Genomic DNA, 22,983 nt, shown 5'->3' with positions numbered 1-22,983 from the left:
ACGGTTCAGCCCTGGATAAGCCAAAAGAAATTGGTAAAGCAAGTAGTTTAATAGCACATGACCTGTAAAGTACTTAAAGTGATCTGTGAATGGGAGCTACCCTAAGTCTGCTTCTTGTCACAGTAATTTGTCTGGCTTAAGGGCAAAATAAGTGGGTCTCCTTGGCAGTACAAGAGCAAGTAGATCACCAGGTAAGATCAGATAGGAGTCTCTGGTGGTAACAACAGAACGACAACAAAGCTCTTCTTTTGACACCATTTCTGCTGCTGTTACTGCTGTTAATAAGTGTGCTAATTATCATGAACCTGATAAGGCTTATATTAATTGACTGAACTAGATGTAAATTCTGGTTAAATAGAGAATAGTTTAGTAGACTTGACAGGTGCTGGTTTGCTTGGCTGCTGTGTTAAGAGTAAAGGCATGCTTCAAAACAAAATAAATATCTATATTTTAACCCGTAGATTTTGGGGAGGTTTAAAATATTCAGATTTGACTCCTAAAATAGAAAAGCTTAAAGTTTTCAGAGTATCTTCTGCCTTTCTCCACTGTCCTCTGATATTTTATGCAAGTGCAATTAGTTCTTACAGTTTCTATATTGCAGTAAAATCCCTATGTAATCATTTGTCACGTATTTGCATGGCACAGAGTAGTGTGGCCTAACTGTTAAGTCTCCAGATGCTATTACAGTAGTAAATGTTGGATAATAAATAGCAACAACAACCAGTCTGATGGCTGCAGACTAGATCTGGAGTTCCAGTTAGAGGGTACTCTGCTTTTGGTTTTTGGGCAGATCATCTCTGTCTCTCCCTCACTCTATACCTTTGTAAAATGGATACTGTAGTATACACTTGGCTTCAGAGGTGGTTTAGTGCGTGCCTAGTAGTTGTGAAGATACTTTGAGGTCTATCAAATATCTTTCATGTGTCCAAGCACAACAGTATTAAAGTGCTCTTCTTTTGTCTGGGAGGAGGTATTTCCTGACTTGCAGAAGTGTTTAAATGCTCAGTATTTTAAGTGTAGATATGGAAATGGACATGGAAGAAACAAACATGATACCTCTGATGGTAAATGTCACAGACATTCTTTGGAAATGCTGGAATATTTATAGCATGTTTTATGTATTCTATAATTAGGCATTGCCATTAGTGCACACGACCTCTTCATTTTAATTGTCAGGAGACCTTGTCACACAATAACACGTGCTGCAGCATGCTGCAAGAGCAATCTGCTTTTGTCATTTCTCAGCTACATTTTATTACTTTTTAAAATGTTTTCATTCTTTTTGCCCTTCTCCCTCCAGTAAACATAATGTTCATGTGTAAGGCAGACAGCTCTGGAAACCAGTGTCCTCTGCCTATCAAAAGGCCTTGGAAGAATGAGGTTCTTCCTCTGTGCTCAATGAGGTTCTTCCTCTGTGCTCAGTGAGGTTCTTCCTCTGGGCTCAGGTCTGGCAGCTTCCAGAAGGAAGGGGGTTATTTCAGTCCCCCTTGTTCCTGTACTTGACGCCCACTGTAATCTGGGTGATGCTTGCTAGGGACTGAGTTTTGTATTCATTCTTGCTATATAATACTCTCCCTCAAAAAACACTGCCAAAGCAACCTCCCACCACCAACCCAACAAAAAGCAAACCTATCGTGAGGCCTGTGCAGTTTCAAGACTCTGTAATCTCACTGTGAATGGGGCTGGAGTGGTACCTCAGAGTTAGTTTTGATGCACGTGGGATAAAAATAGCTGCGTGCTTTCTGCCTTGTGCGTGCCACCTGTTCCAGTGAAAAGAGGAAGCCTTAGTTGCTTGTGATGGTCATGAAACTAGCTGCATTTTACTGAGATGTACAGGTGCAAATAACCCCTATTTTAAAATATGTAAGGTAATAAATTGGCTGTTGAGAAATTAGATTGCAGCTGGACTCATTTGCAGAGTGAGGGTGGCTTATTTCTCTGGGTGCTCCCTTTTCTATCAGTGCATGGTAATTGCCAGACGTTACACTTTACTTTGGATTACAAGATCATCACATGCTTTTACTACATGCAGTGCTTTATTGAAGCTATCCTGCATTATGTCTACAAAGTTTCGGAAAAAAAAAGCAGGGAGGTGAAAAAAAATACAATTACTTCCTGCCTGAGGAACACGTTGTAGGGCAGCTTTTTTTTTTTTTTCACTTTTTGTTTTTTCTTCAGGTTTTTAGTTTTGTATTCACTAATTTACTGTTTGTTCTAGAGCAGCAGTGAGTGGGAGTTAAACTTTAAGTGCACATTTGGCTCTTTAAAAAGACATTTAGTGTACAATTACTGCTGTTTACCATTTTATAATTGTTGTGTGTTTAGGCTTAGTCAGGCTTAGGAAGATGGGTATCTGTAATCTTTGAGGGCTACAACTCCCTGTCCTAGTTTTTACAAAAGAGAAAGTAATTATAGATATTGAGATAGATACAAGAGATAACACAACACTTTGTGCTGTGTTGTTTTAGTGATTAGTGTAAAATAAACACACAGACAAAGAGAGAGCTTGTGGTAAAAGATGCTGTATGTGGCTGCAGTTTCAGTCAATGATATTCAGTGTGATGCTTAAATCAGATCTGGGAGTCAAGACTGCTCTTCATGGAGTCCCCACATTTGCTGTTCTGTTGTTAGACAGGTGCACAGTTTGCAGAACACTGGGTTTAAGTAAGAGGCCGTATTTGTAGTAACAGCTATACATTACACCACACCAGAGTAAAACTAACCAACTGCAGTCATGCCTCGATTGGCAGCCTGATAAACGGGGGTGTCAGCACATCCAGTGACATAGAGGAGAAATATCTCCATCAGCCTTTTTTGGTGGACTTCTTAGATAGGAAATAGTAGAAAGGTGGATAAGTATGTATTTGGGAAGACCCAGATCTGTATCAGGATCTTGACAGTGCTTAAACTGCAGTTATGGGAGCAACCAACGGTTCCGAACTGTTTCCCAGTTTGAGGTCCATCACAGGAAAAGGACAATTGCATGTTCCAACCTGCCGTGTAGCTTGTTGCTCAGTAAAACCGTTTGTCTTTTCAAGAATGCATGCACAAAGCACTTGAGAAATATGGCTGAATCCAGGTGTAAAATACGTAGACAGTGGTAATTCTGTTTTACAGGCACTGAAATGCAGTCTTTGTGACTTGGCAAATGTTACTCTGCTAACCTGTGTTGTCTGGATTTTCTTCACGAGGAAATACATCTCTGAGGAATGGACTGAGATGGGGATGTGATGTCTACAGTGAAAATGTAAATTAAGTTGTATGGGTTGATTTTGCTTTGAACTTGGGTTGAAAAGACAGTTGTGTGAAAACAAAATGTAACAAATGCGTAACTGAAAATGCCATAGTACTTGAAAGGCATGAGAGATAGGTAGTTAAAAAGCATCATTAGATAAAAAAGTATCTTCTTCCTTTAATTCAGCTTTATGACCCGCTGTAATTGGAAGAGGTAGCTCCACTGCTTTTCTTTGAACAGGAGAATATTATTGGATTTCAGGCCAGTCATCTGAAAGTTTTCACTTATAAACGTAATGAATGCTTTCAGCTGTATTTGTAAGAAATGTTTTTGGATTACAGATGCTCTAGAGAAACAAATCTGTTTGAGGGCTATTTTGTAACTGAAAGCCTTTCAGAAAATGTTCCTATCATTCAAAAAAGATCTGAAGCTCTGAGCATGTATTGTGACTGTCATATTAACTTTCATACTCAGAATGCAAAGGACAACTGATCCTTTCCTCGTTGGTAGGAGTCATGCACTGCTTTTTAACTTTCTTCACCATGTTTTATTTTTAATGTAATTTTAATGAAAAGGTGGATCTGGCATTATAAAGTGGTTGTTTGTTGCTTCTCTTCTGATGTCACAGTGATAGAACTTCCAGCAGTGTTACTTTTTTATTTGAATAATATTATATACATTCTGCATTTAAACTTTGATCATATGTTTAGTCCTATGAGTTGAAATCCATGACACTTTCTTTGGGCTTTATCTATAGCCTTTTAAAATCAGCTGATATTTTTTTAACAGACTGTAATAGTCTCTGGATTGAGACCACAGAGCTTGAGTACTTGGGTGTTACAAAGGTGGAATATGGGGAAGGAGGTGGTGAAGATCAAATCCACCCTCCCATTTAAAGGGTGGAGATAAAGCCTGATATAGTACCCCACCTCTCCTTGATAAGACTGCTCTGTCTGTGTTAATGCTGTTCTTCCTCACCGTGCTGAACTTCACCCACTGACATTAAATCCTCTCTCATAAGTGATTGGTGTACAAGCCTGCTCCGTGATTTCCAGGCATGTCAAGGGATTTAGCTGTACAAGCTGCTTCTTGTATTTGAAATGCAACTTTTTGATAGTAATAGGAAGCATGGATCAAAATGTGTGATTTATCCTTTTTTGTACCCGTAAAATCCTGTAACAATAGCCAAGCTAATTAATATAGTTAGTTAATTTGTTCATACTACTAACTAGTAGGGGAAAAAAACCCTGAACCACAAATCCTAAAGCCTATCTGCTTTAAAAAAGGAAAGAAAAAAAAAAACCAACCTTTCTTTTTTATGTGAACCCCAATTTTTTTTTTTTTTTTTTAAAGACCGAACTTTTATATGGGAAAATATATTTCCCATAAAGTACAAAATTTCAGCAATTTTATGTCAGTACTGGTGGAAAATTTTTTAATTTAGAAAAGGATCATTTTTGCCAGTGGAGGAGGAAAATTGTTTTGCTTTAAGAAATATATCTGAGCATCTCTTAATAAACACTAGCATTACTGTGTTTTTTATCTGTATGTGCTTTCATAAAAGGTTCTTTTTAGTGCAATACACATTTGCTTAAATCCTGCAATACCTTAATGCCTTTCATGCTAGTGCATCCCAAGGCACTTTACAATCTGTAAAGTTAACATTAGAAATGCAGCACATAAAATTCCCTAAGACAATCCTTTTTAAAATGCTGAATAAAACATCTAAACTGTTAAGTTTGGATTAAATGGCCCAGCAGTTGGTGCATTTTTTCTTTCTGTGGAAAATATGTTTGAAACAAATGACTGAAATGAATAAAGGCTCTGTAAATAATATGACTTCAAATGATATTCATGAAGGCCAAAATCTGCCATTCTGCAGGAGGAAGTCTAGACATGTACAAAGTTCAGCTCTGTTAATTAAGAGGGAGCAATACGCTGCAGTGAGTCAGAGCAATTTTATAATCCAAATGCTGCTAAAAGGGACTCTTGTCAACCTCAAAATCTTATTTGTTTTGTAATCACTGGGTAAGGAGACTTGTTGGCTGAGGAGATACGTGTCTCTCTTAGGTTTGAATACAGTCCAGCCTGGTAGTGACCAAAAGCTGTTACCATCTGATAACTGTTTGTTAGGCTATGCAAAATAATTGTAGTCTCCAAACAGTTCCCAGTGTCAACGTCAAAAAAACCACCCCCACGCTTGGCACTAATTATTGCCCTCGCTGGCAGCCCCGGCGAGGAGGCCAAGGTTTGACTGTTATTTCCCCTTTCAGTGCTTGCAGTGGTCCTGCTGTGAGAGTGTGTATGTCTGGTTTGTGGTTAAACGGTGTATGCTCTGTTCTCTGCAGGGCTGCCAGCCTGGCATCTTTTATAAGTACTGATTTTTATCATTAAGAAAACAAGATCCTTCATCGTCTTCTCACTCCACCTTTAGGTCTGCTGCGAGCTGATTTTTTACGTTGATGCAGTTTTTTGGAGGAAAAAAAACCCACCAAAAAACCCCAAGAAACCCAACAAACCAGCAGAACAAAACAAAAACAGTGGCAGGTATGAATTTGTTGTGCAGGATAAGATGAGGCCAGAAAGAATCGGTGCTTTTAAAAATTGGGTTTTTTTTTTTTTTCAAATTAGAAGAAATAAAATGTACGCTGAAAAATAAAAACAAGAATAACAGCCAGACGATAGCAGTGGAATACATAAGAGGAAAAAAAACAGGATTATGCAGCCTCGGAAAGAGCCAACAGATGTTCAGGGCGGGTTAGAAAAACAACATGATCAACGGTATGAAAGCTGCGACAGATCTAAACAAAACCCCAAAATAGATGCAATTCTAGAATAAGCCTGAAAAAGAGAAAATCATTATAGGCTTTCCTCAGCACAGCCGCCGGTCTCTGATAAAACAAGATTGAAACTTCTCAAAAAGGGAATTTATACCGATGTGGGCTTGCAACTTCATTGCTAGAGACTTCTCATGCACCTCTGCCAGCGGGGAAATTGGAAACAGGATAAAAATGAGCAGTCTGTTCCTCAGGCAGGAAGGGTGCCTGAAGTAAGAGCTAATTGCTGACCCTGTAATGGAGTGGCACTTTTTTAGGAATTGGGAACGTAGTTGTTGTATCACTTAAAATAATTTTTTTCATTTTACTAGACAACTTGAGCTGGAAGGAAGTCCACACAGACCATGTAGTCACCTCTCTCGCCCTTGATGCGGTGGTGTGCGTTCCCATAAAACGAAGGAAATCTGAAGCGGAGGTGAAACCAGATCAGCGTGCAGTAGTGTCAGGGACGCTGGTGTCCCTCGCTGTGGATCACGGCCACAGCGCTGCGGCTCAGATCAGTGTTACTGCCCGACTTAACTGTCCTCCTCCCTCAGCACCGGCAAAATCGCTTGTTGGGGCAGAGCTGAGGGCAGGCCGTTTCGGGGGGGTTTGGGCTGGTACGAGCCTGGTCGTGCTCTCATTGAGGCCCATGACAGCTTTCCCTCAGACACTGGTGAGACGGGAGTGAGCCCTGTGAGATGCATTTAATGGTCTGAGGCCCTTTCGCTCCTACTGAAAGTTGTTCCTGAAGTGCCGCTTGGTGGGTTGGATGCTCCCGCCCCGGGAGCAGTAAAGCTAGGGAGATCTGACGCTGCCTTTGGACAGGGGACGCCTGGCCTGGGCAGGGGTCTGTTGGTCGGGGCGGCTGCATGCAGCCCCACAGGCGTGACAGGGCCTCGTGGACGAGGGGTTTGGGGCCGGCCTTGGCCCCGGCACCACAGTGGGGAGCCGAACTGGGGGCGAAGGTGGAGACCGAGTGGCCTTTTCTCAGGAAACTTCCTTTACTGGGGTGTTGTCTGCTGCCTACCCCAAAGAGAGACCACAGCTGCTAGAATCAGTCCGGGCCTCTTACCTGTGAGTGAAAAGCACCATTTTGAAAAGGCAAGTATGTATGGGTCTGGCTAAGTTACTCTAATAAGATAGAATATTGCTCTGTTTTTATCATAACATTGGAGAAGCACCAGAGTGACATATCTTGACTTGGTGTTACGGGAAGGGTGTGATGCCCAGGCAGGTGCCTGCTGCCCGGCCTGTGAGAGAGGCTGGCTCCCATGGCGTGGGCGCCATGTTGGGTGAGGCGTGTTCCTGGTGCTGGGCTCACACCAGCCTTCTCTGGGCTCCAGGAAACCCTCTCAAAATGCTAATTATTGAATCTACATTAATTTGTATAAATTATGCAAATCAAGCAGCAGTTGCGCACCGCTGTGGTTTAGGTGGATCTCTGCTGTACTTAAAACTTCAGGTTGGACTGGCACAGGTTTTATTCACTACAATAAATGGTTTTGCTGTAGAGTGTTTGGAAAGCAGCTGGTGATGGTAATTGGTTGTAGGTGACACTGGTGTACTTTGTTAAGGTTTGTTTAATAATATATTCTTCAGTGGAGAAATCCAGAAGGTCAGTGAGCTTAACTCACTGATGTACTTCATTTGAACCTGCAGTACTTGGGCCATTTTTGCTGTAGGGGGATATTTGTGGAAACATTAAAGTGATCGTATGCTCTATTAAAAACAGGTAATTTATTTGTCTTTCCTTGGGTTTAGGAAACTGTGAAATTAGCGTTGAATCGTACAGAAGTGGGGCAGTTTTCAATAGTCGCCTTTGTACGTTGCTTTTAAGTGTTGCCTTGCTTTGCAGCCCTGCACCACTGGCTGCTCTCCCCTCCTGTCGCCTGGTGACGTCCAGCGTCTTCCTGCGGCAGCACGCTGAGCAGAGCTGAGCTCTGGGCATATGTTTCCAGAAGGAATCCAGCTCTAGCTTTTCAGATGAAAAGGTTAAAGACTTTGACACAAGATAATTATAAAAGGAAAATGAATCTTTTCTTGGATCAAAAATTATTGTGTAAAAGAGTGTGTAAATTATGGCGTGCAAGTTAAGTAATGGCTTTTATACTGAAATCTGGAATTACTGTGATGAAGGAGATGGTGTCAAACTGTGGTAATTTATTTCATTTTGGTTTCTCAGATCTGCAATGAATTTAGGAAATTCAAATTTATAGCAAGTGGGTCTTTGTAAGAATTTCTCTGCGAGAATGAGGATGCTTTATGGAACTTCCATTGGGGTCATATTCATACCATTATTCTAGCAAGGACTTCCAGTTAGAAAGTTCCCGTGCGTGATTTGTTCTACTGGCTTCTGTAAGTGGATTTTTCAAACTTTAAATGTTACTTCCTTTTTCTCATTTAACTTGCATCACTGCTCTTCAGTGTTTGAACAGGGATATGGTGATGAGCATAATGCAGTATTTTGCTAATGAACCATAAAACCTTGCAAGCACTGTTTACTTTTTTTTTGTGTGTGGAAGGTTTGGAAGTTGGTGGATTTCTTTCCAAACCATGCGTAATTGTAGTTTTTGTTATTACACTAAGAGCCCAATTTGAAGTTACCCTGGAAAGAAAATTAAAGTTCTTAAAGTAGTATTTTTGGGAGATTAAGTCAGATTATCTACAAGGGCTCAATTTGATTCCCAATAGAGGATGGTTATGAATTGGTCATAAGCATAATTCACCTTTGAGTCGCAGCACTTCATACAGAAAAGTATTGTTGATGCTGCAGAGCATATAGTCTGCCTTGCAGTAAATCAAAACCTAGGGTGTAGAGTCTTTCTGTGTGTTTAAAGAAAGAAATGAGCAGGCTATATATCTGCTGTATCTAAACTGTGCTCTTTTGTAAACAGAACAGCTATTTTTGAACCTCTAGCAGGATGTTTCTGGTGAAGGGATAATGCAAATGGATCCTTTCCTGCACAGAGACGCACACCCGTGTTTATCACTCATTGAAGGGGCTATGCGCATCATTCATTTAACTGGCAATTCTTTTGTGGTGTCAGTATCATTTCCTAGCAAAATTGGCTAAAGGAATTGTTTCAAATACAAAAGATGTTTTGAACTGGCCTAATTACTTGCTCAACAGCCAGTAACTTTGGGAATTGTTTTCTATGTGAATTCTAGATACAAATTGGGATATCTTCCCATTTGTTTAAAAAAGATTAGGCCAATAGGAGAAAAAAGGATCTTTACCCATTTTCACTGAGCAGTGAAGTTTGAATATACAGCTTGCAATTGAAACTATTTTTTTTCCCAAAGCCTTTGAGGGCTGTTTCTCAGTCTAGTGTAAACAATTTATTGTTAAAGTCCTAGAATATTTGCATTTTAATTAAAGACAATTTTAATTAAATACAAAACTTTAATCAGAAAAGCAGAGTTTAGGCAGATAGTGTACTTGCATGCTAAGCAAGCTTAGTCTGAGGGGACCTGTATTCTATGTAAAACTGGTTTGTGTGGTAGTTTAAGCAGGAAAGTTGTAAATGCATCTTTTTTCCCTAACTTACCTACAAACAGTAATCTCCCTCCTGCATCTTTCACCTTGCAGTAAGATATTCTTCCTATGGGCAATTAAGCAAAAGAGAGGGTGATGCAGCAATCTTAAAGGGGCAGTGAGCAGAAAAAACTTTAGTTGAAACTCCTAACGGTGCCTATAAAAGTAAATGTTAAAATTACTGCTTTTTTTTTAAATATTCTGTTTCAATGATGTGTTCAAAGTTAAATTTTTTTAAAAACGCATAGGCAATACTGTGACCATTTGATGTCAGATAATAAATGTCGCATCTGGATTTGCCTGCGCTTGGTATGCTGTAATGCTGATGTTGTAACAGCATCTTGGTTATGACTGATTGGTTTTGCCCTGTTTGTAGATGAAGCCCTCTGTGCCCAGTCATAGTGTTAATTAGGGCCCTAATGGGCATATGTATAATAGAAAGTTGGGGTCTGCCATGATGTCTTTAAGTAAATTCTGAGGTCTAACAGGCCAGTGTGTTTGTGGAGCTTTACTCTTCCATTCTGATGGGAATTTGCTTAGGCCAAGATTGTATACCTGGGCATTGGAAGTAAATCCTTCCACAGTGAGCTATGGACTAGTCTTCTGAGAATTACAGTGGTAGCCCGACTCTGAGAGATTTTGATTTGTGGCTGTTGTATGAGTTTATTTTTATACGTAAGGTTTTAGTATCATAAGGTAGACGAGAAGTAGGTGGTCTTCTGTGCCCCTGCTGTCTGTCTGTTGGAATTCACTTAATCCTTTGTAAAACAACAACTAAGAATTAAAATGATAAACAGTCACAGTATGAAAAGAGGATATTTCATGTTTACCTGTAGCTACATATTTTGAAAGCAGTACTTCTCATTAAGGTCTCATCATTGACAAACTGCTCATAAAAAATTAGAATGCAGGTGTCACTCAAGATCTGTTTAAGACTGAGACTTCAGCTGTGATTTAGTATAATATCGGCATCGTGTTTTAATTCAAAATGGATATATAGCACGCATACAGAAATATTTTCTCTTAGGCCTAAAGTTACTTGCAGTAATGGCAAAGCAGTTAATATATTACCTTTGCTAACAGGAAAAGTGCTGCATATAAATATTTTTAGTCAATAATGTATTTTAAAAAAGGTTTCTCAGTGGGATCAGATTTATGTTGTCAGAAAAATTTATTCAGCTGACAAGTGCAGATGCCCGGCACGTCATGTATTCTAAGATTTACAAAGCAGTTTCTTCCTGGACGTCAGCTGGATGTGGTTACAGCAGGGTTATGTAGAGAACTGGGGAATCAGTCCAGGAATCCTTTTGTGCAAAATCCTGCCTAGATTGGTATGATCCAATAAACCTCTGCCTCTACATGTCCATAGCAGCTTCTGGTAGCGTTACATACTCGGGTCAAGAAAGGGCAGAGCACTGGAGTCAGGATCTGTGGTATGGATCTGAGAACAGAATTTTGCCTGAAGCATTTGAGATTTTCCTTCTATATTAAATGGGCCATTTTCCTCCCCCTATTACTTGTGTGTTGCTGCCAGCTGCAGTTCAGCTAGGTAGAAGTTGGAGCTTGCTCCTTTGGTTTCTACAGATAGCGAGTAGAGGATAATAGTACCTGGGCATTGGATTTTGCCAAGCATGCATGTTTCAACCACTATTGTTAAAGAGCCTGCATGTTGTTTCTTGTACAAAATATGTATATAATGAGAAAAATATGCTTGAACGGAGATTTCATGTTGCACAGAGTAGCCAGACCGTATAATGAGTAAAAAAGAACAATGCTGCTTAAATCCGGTTTAAAACTAATGATCACAAAGTAATTGAAATTCAACTCCTTTGAAAATTAAAAGCATTTAAAGTATTTAAAAGGTCATAATTCCCATTTGTTTTTACAGTTCTAAGATCAGTTTGTGAACTTGTTGCATCAGTCTTCCTACCTTTTGATGGAGCTGTATTCAGTTACACTGAATTTGTTCCAAAAATTTTAATTGGTTGAATGGAATCTCTTCTCCCAAGATAGAGGTAGCTAAAGCCAAGGAGGTTTTTAGCTGCTTAATTAGACTGGCTTGTGAAATGATTTGGTATAGGGGATGTCAGGAAGAATTTGACATATCTGTGCTGACTTTGAGGTAATCCATCAATTTTATCAAATAAAGAACTGGAATTTGGGTTTTTTTTGATCAATAGGTGTAAAGTAAGCAGAATTTTTTTCCCTTCATTTTATGTCCTTTCTAAGTAATTCTAGTTATCAGCATAAAATTTGCACTACAGTTAAATAGCAATGCATGATTATACCTGATGATATGCTTCTTTTTTAAAAGAAAAAGAATCTAATAACAGGATTCTGTATTGATTGTGCTGCTAATTCTGCCTCGTAGCAGACTGGCAGAAGGCAGGTAGCTGAATTGTATTTAACGGTTTTATTGTGATGTGACTAAGATGGATGTGACATGGTCCTCTATTATTCGTTTGAGAGTGTGGACACTAATGAAGCCATTAGCTGAGCTAAGGCAAGTGAAGAAAATAGGGAAATTACCATTATTCTGAAGCCATTAAGTTGTAATCTGCCACTTTCTCTCCTTACTCAAAAAGGCATCTTCTTTTTAAGGCCTCCCTGACTGTCCTTTAAAGATTCATTAATTCATTAACTTTCCAAAGGAGATGGAGGAAACACAATTGAAATTTTAATCAGCTCAGCGTGTCATATTATTAACATTTTGAGTGTATCTGTATTCACTGTTGCACCACATCAGGTTAAGGTTAAATAAACTACATTACAGCAAATAATGTTCTGTTTCATACCGTAAAACATAAAATGTTGAAGGCAGAAATTGGTTTCATGGTTAAATTAAATTACGATACAGAGCTCATATTATAAATTCTGATATTCAAATGTATGTTCTTTGGAGGAAATGCAATACAACCTCCATGTTACCAACATTAATATTTTCAAAATATTCATGATTAGTCTATTTTGTGTGAAAGGATATAGAAAGCACCAGAAAACTTTTTTATAAATGTCTGCTTTTACTATATACTTACTTATGATGAATGCTTTTATTTTATCTTTTGTAAAGTGACTGACTTATTTTAACATCTCTAATGGGTCATTCAGACATTACGTACAATTACAGCTGTAAAATCTTCTTATGCTTTTTCGTTATTATTTTCTTTTAGATACTATGGAGTGCTATTTTTATCTATCTCTACTTTCTTATTAAAAAAAAAATAAAAATTCCTTTTTGCCTTAGTTGTACTGGAGCGTCCTGGAGCACAGTAAGCAGCTTTTGGCCTGTGCTGTTGGAACTGATTGAGATACAGCTCAAAATGGATGAGTGCTCTTTCCTAACAATTAAATACCCCGAAGGTACAGAGGAGGTGGCCTCAAATCTGAGTATGGGAACACTCTGTTTGATTCCAGGTAACCAACAGGAACTTTTTTTGGGAAAAAAGCCTGTTTCATTTTGGGCTTTCGAAGAGTGGTTTTATTAATGGCTCAATTAAAAAAAGCCTGGAGTTCAGATACTTTCTGGAAGGTGCATGTTTTAAGGGCTTGCTTGAAATCCTTTGAAACCATTCCAGGGATAGGGCTCACACATGCACAAGGGTATGGTGGAAGAAAAGGTGTAGGAGCAATAAATATAGGGATGCTGACAGCCTGCAGGTTGGAGGTAAGATGAGGCACAGAGATGAAGGGAGGGTAATGGAGGCCTGAATGTGCTGTTGCTTCTGTGACCTTAAAGTTCCTTTCCAGGTTCATCAGATTTGTTCCTCCTCTTCTTATAATTTTATGTTAGGAAACAGTTTCTATTTGGTTCTGGACTGTTTTGCCCTTGTGCTGTATCACAGAACTTTTAAGCAGCAATATAACAAAGCCTGCATAGCTTGATGTTAGTATTTATGCTAGGCAGGCAAGCCTGGTATAAATCTGAGGTGGTTTTCCTTTCTTTTTTTTTTCTTTTTTTTTTTTTTTTTTCCTAGCTGTGATAGTGTCAGTTTGATATATCACCTTTCATGTTGTGTTTGTACTTGAGGTCAGGAAACTTCTGAGTTGTGCGTATCATCAGCGTTGTAAATACAAAGTAGCCTTTGGCACCTTAGTGTGGTGCCTTGCAGTGGATTTGTCAAAACAAAACAAAATCCCCTCTTTTGTTTTCCCCTGGAGTCAATTACCCTCAGGATGAAGCAGTTAGTGACACCAGGGATAGTAGTTGCACCATTAAAGGTTAACCTGCTTATGAGAATTGCTGGCATCGGTATTTTCTAGCATCACTGGCTGGCTTTACTGGTCCATTGAGAACTTCTGCTTTCAGCAGGACTTGCAAAACCCACTAAAACTTCTTTGCAGATTTTTGAGCTTCCAAAAAGTACCCACCTAAATAAACTGATTCTGCTGTGTCGGTGCTGGCAGTCTTTCAGGACAGGACCTTTCCCCTTTTGCCTGTGAGCAAACCCTTTGATCTGGGAAGTGGAGTGGTGGTTGTGCTGCGTGCAAGCACAGGGAAGACATGCAAGCCCCACTGCCCTGCCCTGTCCTACCCAGTAGCTTTGGGGATGTGTATAGGTGTGCATATATTGTATACATACACACCTTTGTAGGTGCTGCTATTGTTTATATGCTGTATGATAATACAGGAGATATGTATGCATTCTGTATACATAAATGCATGGTGCATGGCATGTATATTATCATGTGTGTACAGTATACCTGTACGTTCTTAGAGATGCTTCCTTGCAGCATCACACAGGATGATGTAGTTGCAGGTGGTTTCTCCACACACTTGGAAAATGGACCGTTGAAATGTGGTTTTCCTAGGTTCAGTACAGCTGTGGTATAGTAATTTAACAGCAGTTCATTTTCTGTGTCTTAGATTTCAAAATGCTCTCTCCTATGCTTAAGTATATATAACTTTATAATACGAAATAATCTAAATAGACCTATTCTGAACAACGCTTTTGCTGTTGTGGAGTAAAAGTTTTGTTTGAGTTCCTTCTCAGATAGGTCAGCTCATTAATTTTGTTGCAGCTGCAATGGCATAGTAAATGTGGCTCAGGTGTTCCCGTATCGCTGTTGCATGTCAGATACAAGCTGGCTTTTGTAAGTAGCTTCCATATGTAGGATTAGATTTTAGCCATGTTCTGAAAAGAAAAAGGAATTCAAAATCCAAGGGAGAAAAATAACTGTGTGCCTCAGAAGCAGCAGAATGTAAATCATGTATTGTTGTTTTGATGATGAGATCAGTAGGTGTTCATTACACATCAGTAGATCAAGAAACTAATGTTGGTTTGGGATGAGGTTTCCAGATCTATCTGCTGACAAGTAAGGTTTGGGACCCAGTCACATCTGCTCTGATGTTCTTTGCTTGAACAGAGCTTTCTTCCCATCGCCTTTCACTGGCTGGAGATTAGCATAATATATTTGAGTACAGTAAAAGGTCCAAGCATCCTGGCCACCAACCAAAATATGCTCTATACTTAATACTGCCTCAAATTTCTCATAAATGGTCTGTGATTATTCCAGTCACAAATAACATAGGGAGGCTTTGAGACAGACTTTATGTCATATGGTTATGAGTTCTTTTGTAAATAAAGCCAATCCTCAGGAGTGAGCATGAGTAATGGTTGATCCTGAAAAATGAGGAATAGGACTGTGTTTTGAAGCTGGGTGAAAAAGCCCACATATTGTAATTTATTTATTTACTTCCATTACGCTGCGCTTCTCCAAGCGCTGAAACGCAACCAGAACATAAGAACTTAATGCAGATCTGCAAAGTCCTGTACAGCGGGGACTGCTCTTACTTATTGCTATCAGCAGCAATAAATGTAATAAACATAAACGTCTCACGATAGCCTCATACATCCCTCAGTCTGTGACTTCTCCACTGGCCAAAACCCAAATGAACTTTGCAGTGGGCCTGAAAGGGGTTATCAGCAAACTCTGGGTCTGCAGACTTGAAGAAAAGATCAGGTTTCAGTGTCCCGTGTTCTTCATGGAAAATACTCTGTCATTGGGACCTTCTAAATTTTTTTGGGGCTCTGGTCATAATTATTGCCATCTTCCATATGAGTAGTAGGAGACTTTTTAGTAGGCAAAATCCAAACTAGCAGGAGTGTTCGGAGCTAAACGCAGTGTCTAAAAGCCTATGTCAAAATTAGCCAGCCGCCTGTACAGAGTCTGGAGCACCAGTGACACATGTGAAGTGGGACTACAGAAATAGGTAGCCCCAAGAGTATACGCCAGTATCTTACTTTGAGATGAAAAACACAAAGCACAGCTGAATCTGAAAAAATCTCAGTTATAGCTTTCCCGAGCCTTTCCTAAGATCCTTATGAAAACTCAGACCTTGCTTGTCTTCAAATGGTATGTCCCTGGTGACCCCACCATTCCTGACTATGCTTCAACATCCCTCGGTAAAAGAGAGGTTCTGGGATTTGGTTTTGTTCCCTCCTCCCTTAAGCATGTGTAGGCAGGTATTTCAGTGCTGTGGGGTGGGTCCCCCGAGTGTACTGAACTTAAAAATGCACTCCTTGTGAGCTTGGTTTGAGATGGAAATATATGTGAATAAACAATGTGTATGATTCAATTCTCCCTCTCGTGGTCAGATGAGGTCCTTCTCACAGCCTTCAAGTACAGACATATTAGATGTTTCTGTTTATTTGATGTAACCTGCATCTTTTGGAAGACTCCCATGTTTGTGGTACAACCAGGATTTAGTGGGGAAGTTACTGATAGTTCTTGAAATACATATATTGACTTTTTGCCACACTGTGAGTGGACAGATTGGAGATCTGAACTGAACTGTGACATTCCGTGGAATTGTATTAACCTCACTTATACACACCTCCCTTAAGTGTTTCTAATTTGTCTCTGTTTAGGTGTTAAAGTACTTCTGAAACATAGCTCTGTTTATCATCCTCCTGGCACTCCTGTTGACTCCAGTGGGTGATACAGTGTAAGCTCTGTTGCTTTTAAAGCATGCTGCAGTGTCGTTGACTTTGATAGGAGCACTTCTCTAAATAAGGAGAGTAGGATTTGCCTCTCTGTTATAAATCCCACTGTTTGGTAAGAAAAGTCCTGAGGATTTTGTTCAATGATATTTAAGTCTCCCTGGAAGCAAAAAAAAAAAAACCCAAACCAAAAAACAACAAAACCAAACCCCAACTTAAAAAAAAAAATATTTGCACAAGTGTGCAGGATTAAGCATTCAAAAATCATTTCTTAATTATTGCTTAATTGATTTCAGATATAAAAAGGAAACAAAAAAGAAGAAAACTTTCAAAGATATTCTTTACACAGGGCTTAACAGCCATTTTCTGTCAAAGTGGATATTAGAACAATATCAGAATTCTGTCATGGACAACGCCACTGTACACCAATATGCCTTTTGTTCAGTTTTATCACTGAGGAGCAGAAGTTTTACTTCATTAGTTTTTCTGTTTTATTTCACAAATATTTTCTGTTGCATGCATCATTTTTAAGTGCTGCTAACACTTAATTTTCATCCACTAGAGTGAGAAAATAATTGCTACTGTTTTTAAAACTCCTGTTAAATTCTGAAGCAATAAGTTTAATTGCTTATTATGTTTTTCTAAGTAGTTAGTTTCCTCTAAGAATTGGCTAAAGATTTTCCTCACACAGATCTTGACTCAAAGATTGTCCTTTAGCTAGGAAATATTGATTTGCTTTTGTTTGGCCCCTGTGGAGAGCACCTTATCTCTAAGACTGGGTTTTGTTACGATGAGAGTTGACAGAATTCAGATTTAGCCAGGTGAAGTCTGTCACGGTCAGTAAAAATGTTAAAGAATCACAGTAATAAAATATGATATTAATCTTGGGAGGTTTTGTTGGTTTTTTTTGTTTGGTTTTTGTTTTTTTTTTTTAATCAAAGGCAATTTTTAATGATGCAGAGATTTTGGGGAGTCTGAGCTTATTGAAGTAATTAATGCTAATTGTCTCATCTGCTTAGTACATCATTTGTCTTCTATGAATATCAGTGCCTACATTCATTTAATCCAAAATAATTAATACCCAAACAATTAACAATGAGAGATAGAATTTGAATTGAAAAGAACTTTAGAAGATGTTTAAATATATTCATGATTGTTAAGAAAGAAGATAAATATTGCATTACATTTCAAATTATTTTATCAGAAAAATTATAGGAACAACTAATATAAAATTGTATGCATCTTTTTGTTATGCACATCAATATTATTTATTTTATTAGCAAGTTTATTGTAGCAGGTCAGGGATCAGACTTATGTACCGTAGTTTAAGCATTGCGCAAGCTTAGTAAAAAGGGTACTGGCCACAGATGGACAGCCCAGACTATTTAAGTGAAGTGTGGTGGCTGCCCAGCTGATGTAAGCAGGGAGATAGGTGCCTTTGAAGAGTGATTCAGCAGCTCTTGGTGCTGACTAATCACTAGATTTAGCCACTAGCAAATGCAAGATCCACGGTGATGTCTAAGCTCCTGCCTTTTAGGGCTGGCATAAGGCTCTGACTCAGGGTTGTATCTGCCCACTAATGGTCTGGTGCCTACAGCCCTCTTCTGATGCGATATCTGAGCCCATCCTGTTTCTTTAAAACTAGCAAAACCCTCAACAAGATGTTTCTGCGTTAATAGTACTTTGTGGCTTTTCTGTAATAATCTGGTGGCAGAGAAAGCATGACTTCGGGGCTCTCAGCGCCCTGAGGGGGGCAGACCCTGCTGCTCTCGCCTGGGAGAGGGTATCCTGGAGAAACCGGCCTCTATGTACCTGCCTGAAGATGAGCTACAACACGACTGAAAATGCAGCAGTCACAGTACCAGAAGTAAGTCTGATCCTATAACCTTGTGGCCTGGGATTCACCTGAAGGGGGTTGGTTGGGTCTTTGGTCTGAAGTCCTTATATGTTTTCTAGCAGGTAAAAATTGGACAAAATAACCAGGATTGGTACTTCTAGTCTTGACTGACAGATGTGAGCTGCTGTTGTAACACCGGAGCGTATGCATTGCCTTTGAGGTTCAGCAGGATCTATGTGGCCATGACTTCCACAGCATGGTGGGGTGCTTTGCATCTGAAGCACTAGTGGCTCCCTAGTGTCATTTGCTGCTTTTGGTTTTAGCAGATCTTTCATGCTGCTGAGGAAAGGATGTTAAAATGTGAAGGTGGGTTAAGTACATGTGGAGGCAGTAGCTGAGAACCTGTCTCTGCCTCCCAAAACCTGCTGCACTCATCTGTGCTCTCAGGCATACTTGGGACATGGTGATGTGGAGGGTTAGCCAGGTGTGGCTATCAGTGGAATATGACCTGCCACACAGTTTAACTGCCTTCTCTCTTAGTGCTGATGTCTTCCTTCAGTCAACAGGGGACAGTGCACCCTTGGTCACCTCTTTTCTGAATATTTTAGGACATTGGCCTGAGATGTTCTTCCTCAGCTGCTTTCTGGCAGTCTCTGTACTTCAGGGAATTATCCCACCGAGTAAATTGGTGGACTCCATGAGCATGTTCTGTGGATGTTATTTAAGTTAATTTTCCTTATTACAGGTACGCTTACAGGCTATAACAGAGCTGGCGTAGTTTGGCCATTCCAGTTGTATAGTAATAGCCTGATGTGCTACTGCTTCCTGGCACAGAGGACGTGGTAATGTTGTTAGTTGTTACAGTGGTATGTTTTATATGTGGTTATCTGAGCCAGAGGTAGTTTGGATTTCTAAAGGTGAGAATTGGAAAGCTTGAAAAGACAAGGGGATAATGAGTCTTGGATATTTTTTTAAGCATCTGTAAAATATCCTGAGCCTGGACACTGTCAATTGATAGTAGGTGTGTTTCTTCATTCACTTTAAATCTGACACATACACACAGGCTGCCAGGACAAATGCTGTTCTGCCTTCCAGTCTTACCCCAGCTATGCATTTGTTCTGTCTGCCTTGTGTTGGTACTGGCTTTTAGGATGTCATGTCGTGCATCAGATCAAGCAAATGATCCTGCTGAAAGCATTTTCTCCTTTTATTTTTTGGGGGGTGGGGGGTGGGTGGGGTGGGGAATGGAAGGGAGGGAAATTACTTTGCAGCCAGATTAATTTCCTGGTCTATCTGCCTGTGCAGTTGCATGAATGCCACTGCCAACACGAGGAGGGGAGCAAAATGACTGCTAAATTAAAATGTTTGTGGACTGCCATCTTTAGATATGAAAGAATAAGTATGATTACTTTGTTAATATTACTTTGCTCTAGGTTTTGACACACTGTAGGCTGGGATCATATGTCTGTAATTATTATTCACTCTTGAAATGTAGAGTAGTCATCAGGCATGTTTTGTGGCTTCTCTGAGTATATATGTGTATGTATGTGTACTGTGGTATTCTTTGTTTACTAGATGAAATACATTTATTGGTGGAAAAACATAACTTGACTTTGCACCACAATAGCCTTAGCATGAATGATTACGCTGCATCTGCTTGATGGTGTTAGTGTCTTTTAAACACATGTTGTTCTGAAGATGTTTTGTCTAATTCTCACTGTTGCAACTCTGCTGTTCGCAAAGGGTGAAGATGCTGTATAACTCAGTGGTCTTTGCTGGCCCAGTGGCCGTGGCTTCCAATCTTGTAATTGACTCTTACTGTGTATTTTTTTCAGTTTCTGTATATGAATTCACCTAGCACTACACTGAAGAGTCTTAACAGTTTTACAAAGTGGTTTACGTTAATATAGCATACCAATTCTGTGTTAATGTTGCTATTATAGAATTCCTGTTGTAGAATCCCAATTGGTCTTTAATCAATGACCTGCATATCAAAAGTAAAGAATGGGTAATTCTGGTATATATATTTTAATTCTGTAAACACAATCACAGTAGCTTGGTCATAAAGTTCCTGAAGCAGACAATTGCTTCAAATATAGCTTACGTTGAAGTAAAGTGCATATGTTCTGGATAGATGTCTATCCATTATAAATTACCAGTTTCAGGTAGATATAGTGAAATACTTAAATTCATTCCGTTCCCATATTTTCTTAGTTTATTAAGGCAGTATGACTTCAGTGAATGTGGGAGGCAGCAGGGGAAAAATCTTAAATGCGTGTGAATAAACAGGTTTCCAGACAGGATACAATTTTTTCTTCCCTTGTAGTATGTATTTCAGAGTATTAATTCACAAACTACTTAATAACTTTGTAAAGGCAGTTAGTGTTTTATATGTGAGATTCTACTTCTTTCCTTTTTTAAGCCTTTACATAGAATTCACTCAGTTTAGGTGTATCTCTCTGCATAAATACCAATAATGCTTTAATTTATGGGTGTTTGCTGTTGGGCTTTGTTTAAATGAGTTCCATCCAAAAGGAGTCAGAGCCTTCTATTCTTGCAGAAATGAATAAACCACATGAGGTGAATTTTCATACAACCCATTTCAAACCTGGAGTTTTCAGGGTATAATTTAGATATTGCATTGGTGGTTTATGACCATATAAAGTGTAGGTGTGTAGGTAGGTGGTTAGATAGATGTACTTGTAAATGGCTAGAAGCAAGGAGGCTGAGTATGGTCTCCAGCAGTGCATTTTTCAGCTCACAGTTTCACATCTCTATCCTAAGGCACTAGATGTTACTAATTCTCCAAAAGCTAAAGATTTGTTTTACAGAAGAATATTCTGATTTGATTAAGATATTGCTTCAAGACCTAATGTTCCTTTAGCAAATCATGCCACGACTGGAAACGTACATGATTGGAAATAAACTGCATGTTATCTGAGAAAGAGAGAAAGCGCTTCATGATTTGGAGTGATCCTGCAGAAGCAGCGTTTAGTGTAATGACAGTACACTTAGATTAATTATAGCGCTGCTTGTAGGCGCCACTATATGCTTACTGTTGTGTCAGCACTTTTGCTGTTAACCCTGTGTTCCAAAAGTTTATAATTTGGCTCTAAAAAATGAATAAATCTTCTGGTTTGAATTCAGGCTTTGTGCTGCATGTACAGAATCAACTTACAGTCAGGGCCTGAATTTTATTTTTGTATCCTTAGCCCTTTAAAGTGGATAGCTGTAGAAGTAATAGTATCTATTTAATATTGTGTATGTTTTCTGCTCTGCCCAATTTTGATGGAAAATTTAATTTCAGTAAATGCCTACGCTGTATTGTGACCACTTCAGATGGTCTGATATAAAGCACTGAGATATGCGACCTTGAAAATTGGAAGGTGTAAGTATGAAGCTACCATTTTTCTACTCAGTACATGAGTTAAACTTAAATTTGGCTTAATGTGTATTTATATGATAAGCTGCAATGGCTCTGAAGGATTGTTAAGGTCTGAAATAAGCCTTGAACATGGCTTGAAAGGCTGTTTACACAAAAAATTGGAAATACTCTAAAGAAGCTATTACAATTAGTCATGTAAACACTGCAGAGTGGTTTTTAAAATAAACACTCAAAATATAGTATAGTCATAGAAGCGACAGTGTAATTAAGTAACTTTTTGACTTAAGTCATCAGAATGCTCTTTATCCTCATTTTATTGTTGATGAGACAGTAATAAATGCTGAGCAAATAAACTCGCTTGTACCTAGAATGTCTCATCCTGCAAATACAGGAATCTGCACATTTTTCTAGCAGTTCTTAGTCTCTTATCCTCTCTCCTTTCTAATTTCCACTCTTAGATTGTATTTTACTTTTTTCTGAGTAGTGCTGGCAAGTGGCTCTTATCAAGAACAAATGATGCCGTAAATCAGGACCAAAATCAATGATGCTGTGGGGCTGTAATAGCGAGATGCGGTTATGTGGGCCTGAGTGTTTTACTTGCCTCTGAAGCCAAGAGTGAGGCCCTGGGTACTGCTCCAACCCTTGGCTTCTAATTTACTGGCAAGTGTATATATATATACACAGCTGTTCTGTCTCAGTCTTAGAGTGCAGATCTCAATATTAAACTCCTGTTTTAATATGCCTTTCCTCATAATGCAAACTGTAAAAAGCAACTGGACATTCACATTGAAGTAGAATTGCATAGGAATACAGAAAACCCTTAATCCCTCCACCCTTAATACTACAAGAGTAGGATTTAGGATTGGCAGGACTGACTGAGATGCCTGGCAGCATTGGATCCTTTCTTTTTCTTTTGAGCATATGATCTCTGTAGGTGCAAAGGATACTGGGTGTTCAAATAGCAGGACCAGTTCCTTCAGTTGGAGGAAGGTTTATTTGCCCAAAGCAACAGGGTCCTTAACATCATGACTGGCCATTTTCAGCTGTAGTTACTGCTCTTCTCCGTGATAGGTGGTAGTATAAACAAGGAATGATTTGTGCCGCTGGAATAAGGCCATGTGTGTTATGCCAAATATAAAATGAGAGGGCTGATATGAGTGCCTCTTGGACATGTCTTTCATTACCCTTTACGCTTCTCCTTCCTAATAGAATTTGGAGGAACCAAACACAT

At 39.2% G+C, this 22,983-nt stretch overlaps 1 protein-coding gene across 3 annotated transcripts in view; it reads left to right on the top strand.

Moving 5' to 3' along the window:
- The window catches only part of AFF2 (ALF transcription elongation factor 2), a 345,034-nt gene that overhangs the window by 16,029 nt on the left and 306,022 nt on the right, over window positions 1–22,983 (top strand). The window contains exon 1 of one of the 3 annotated variants that reach the window (XM_049827950.1): window positions 18,305–18,397. The exons of the other annotated variants lie outside the window; for them this stretch is intronic. Within the exon in view, the coding sequence (XP_049683907.1) occupies window positions 18,375–18,397 (23 nt within the window). The 5' untranslated portion in view covers window positions 18,305–18,374. Of the gene's footprint in view, window positions 1–18,304; window positions 18,398–22,983 lie in introns of those variants that run through there. 3 annotated transcript variants of the gene reach the window in all.

Source organism: Accipiter gentilis, chromosome 24 (assembly GCF_929443795.1).
Source record: "Accipiter gentilis chromosome 24, bAccGen1.1, whole genome shotgun sequence".
Taxonomy (NCBI): Eukaryota; Metazoa; Chordata; class Aves; order Accipitriformes; family Accipitridae; genus Astur; species Astur gentilis.
The sequence above is the reverse complement of the archived record's forward strand: the minus strand, read 5'-3'. Positions and strand labels throughout refer to the sequence as shown.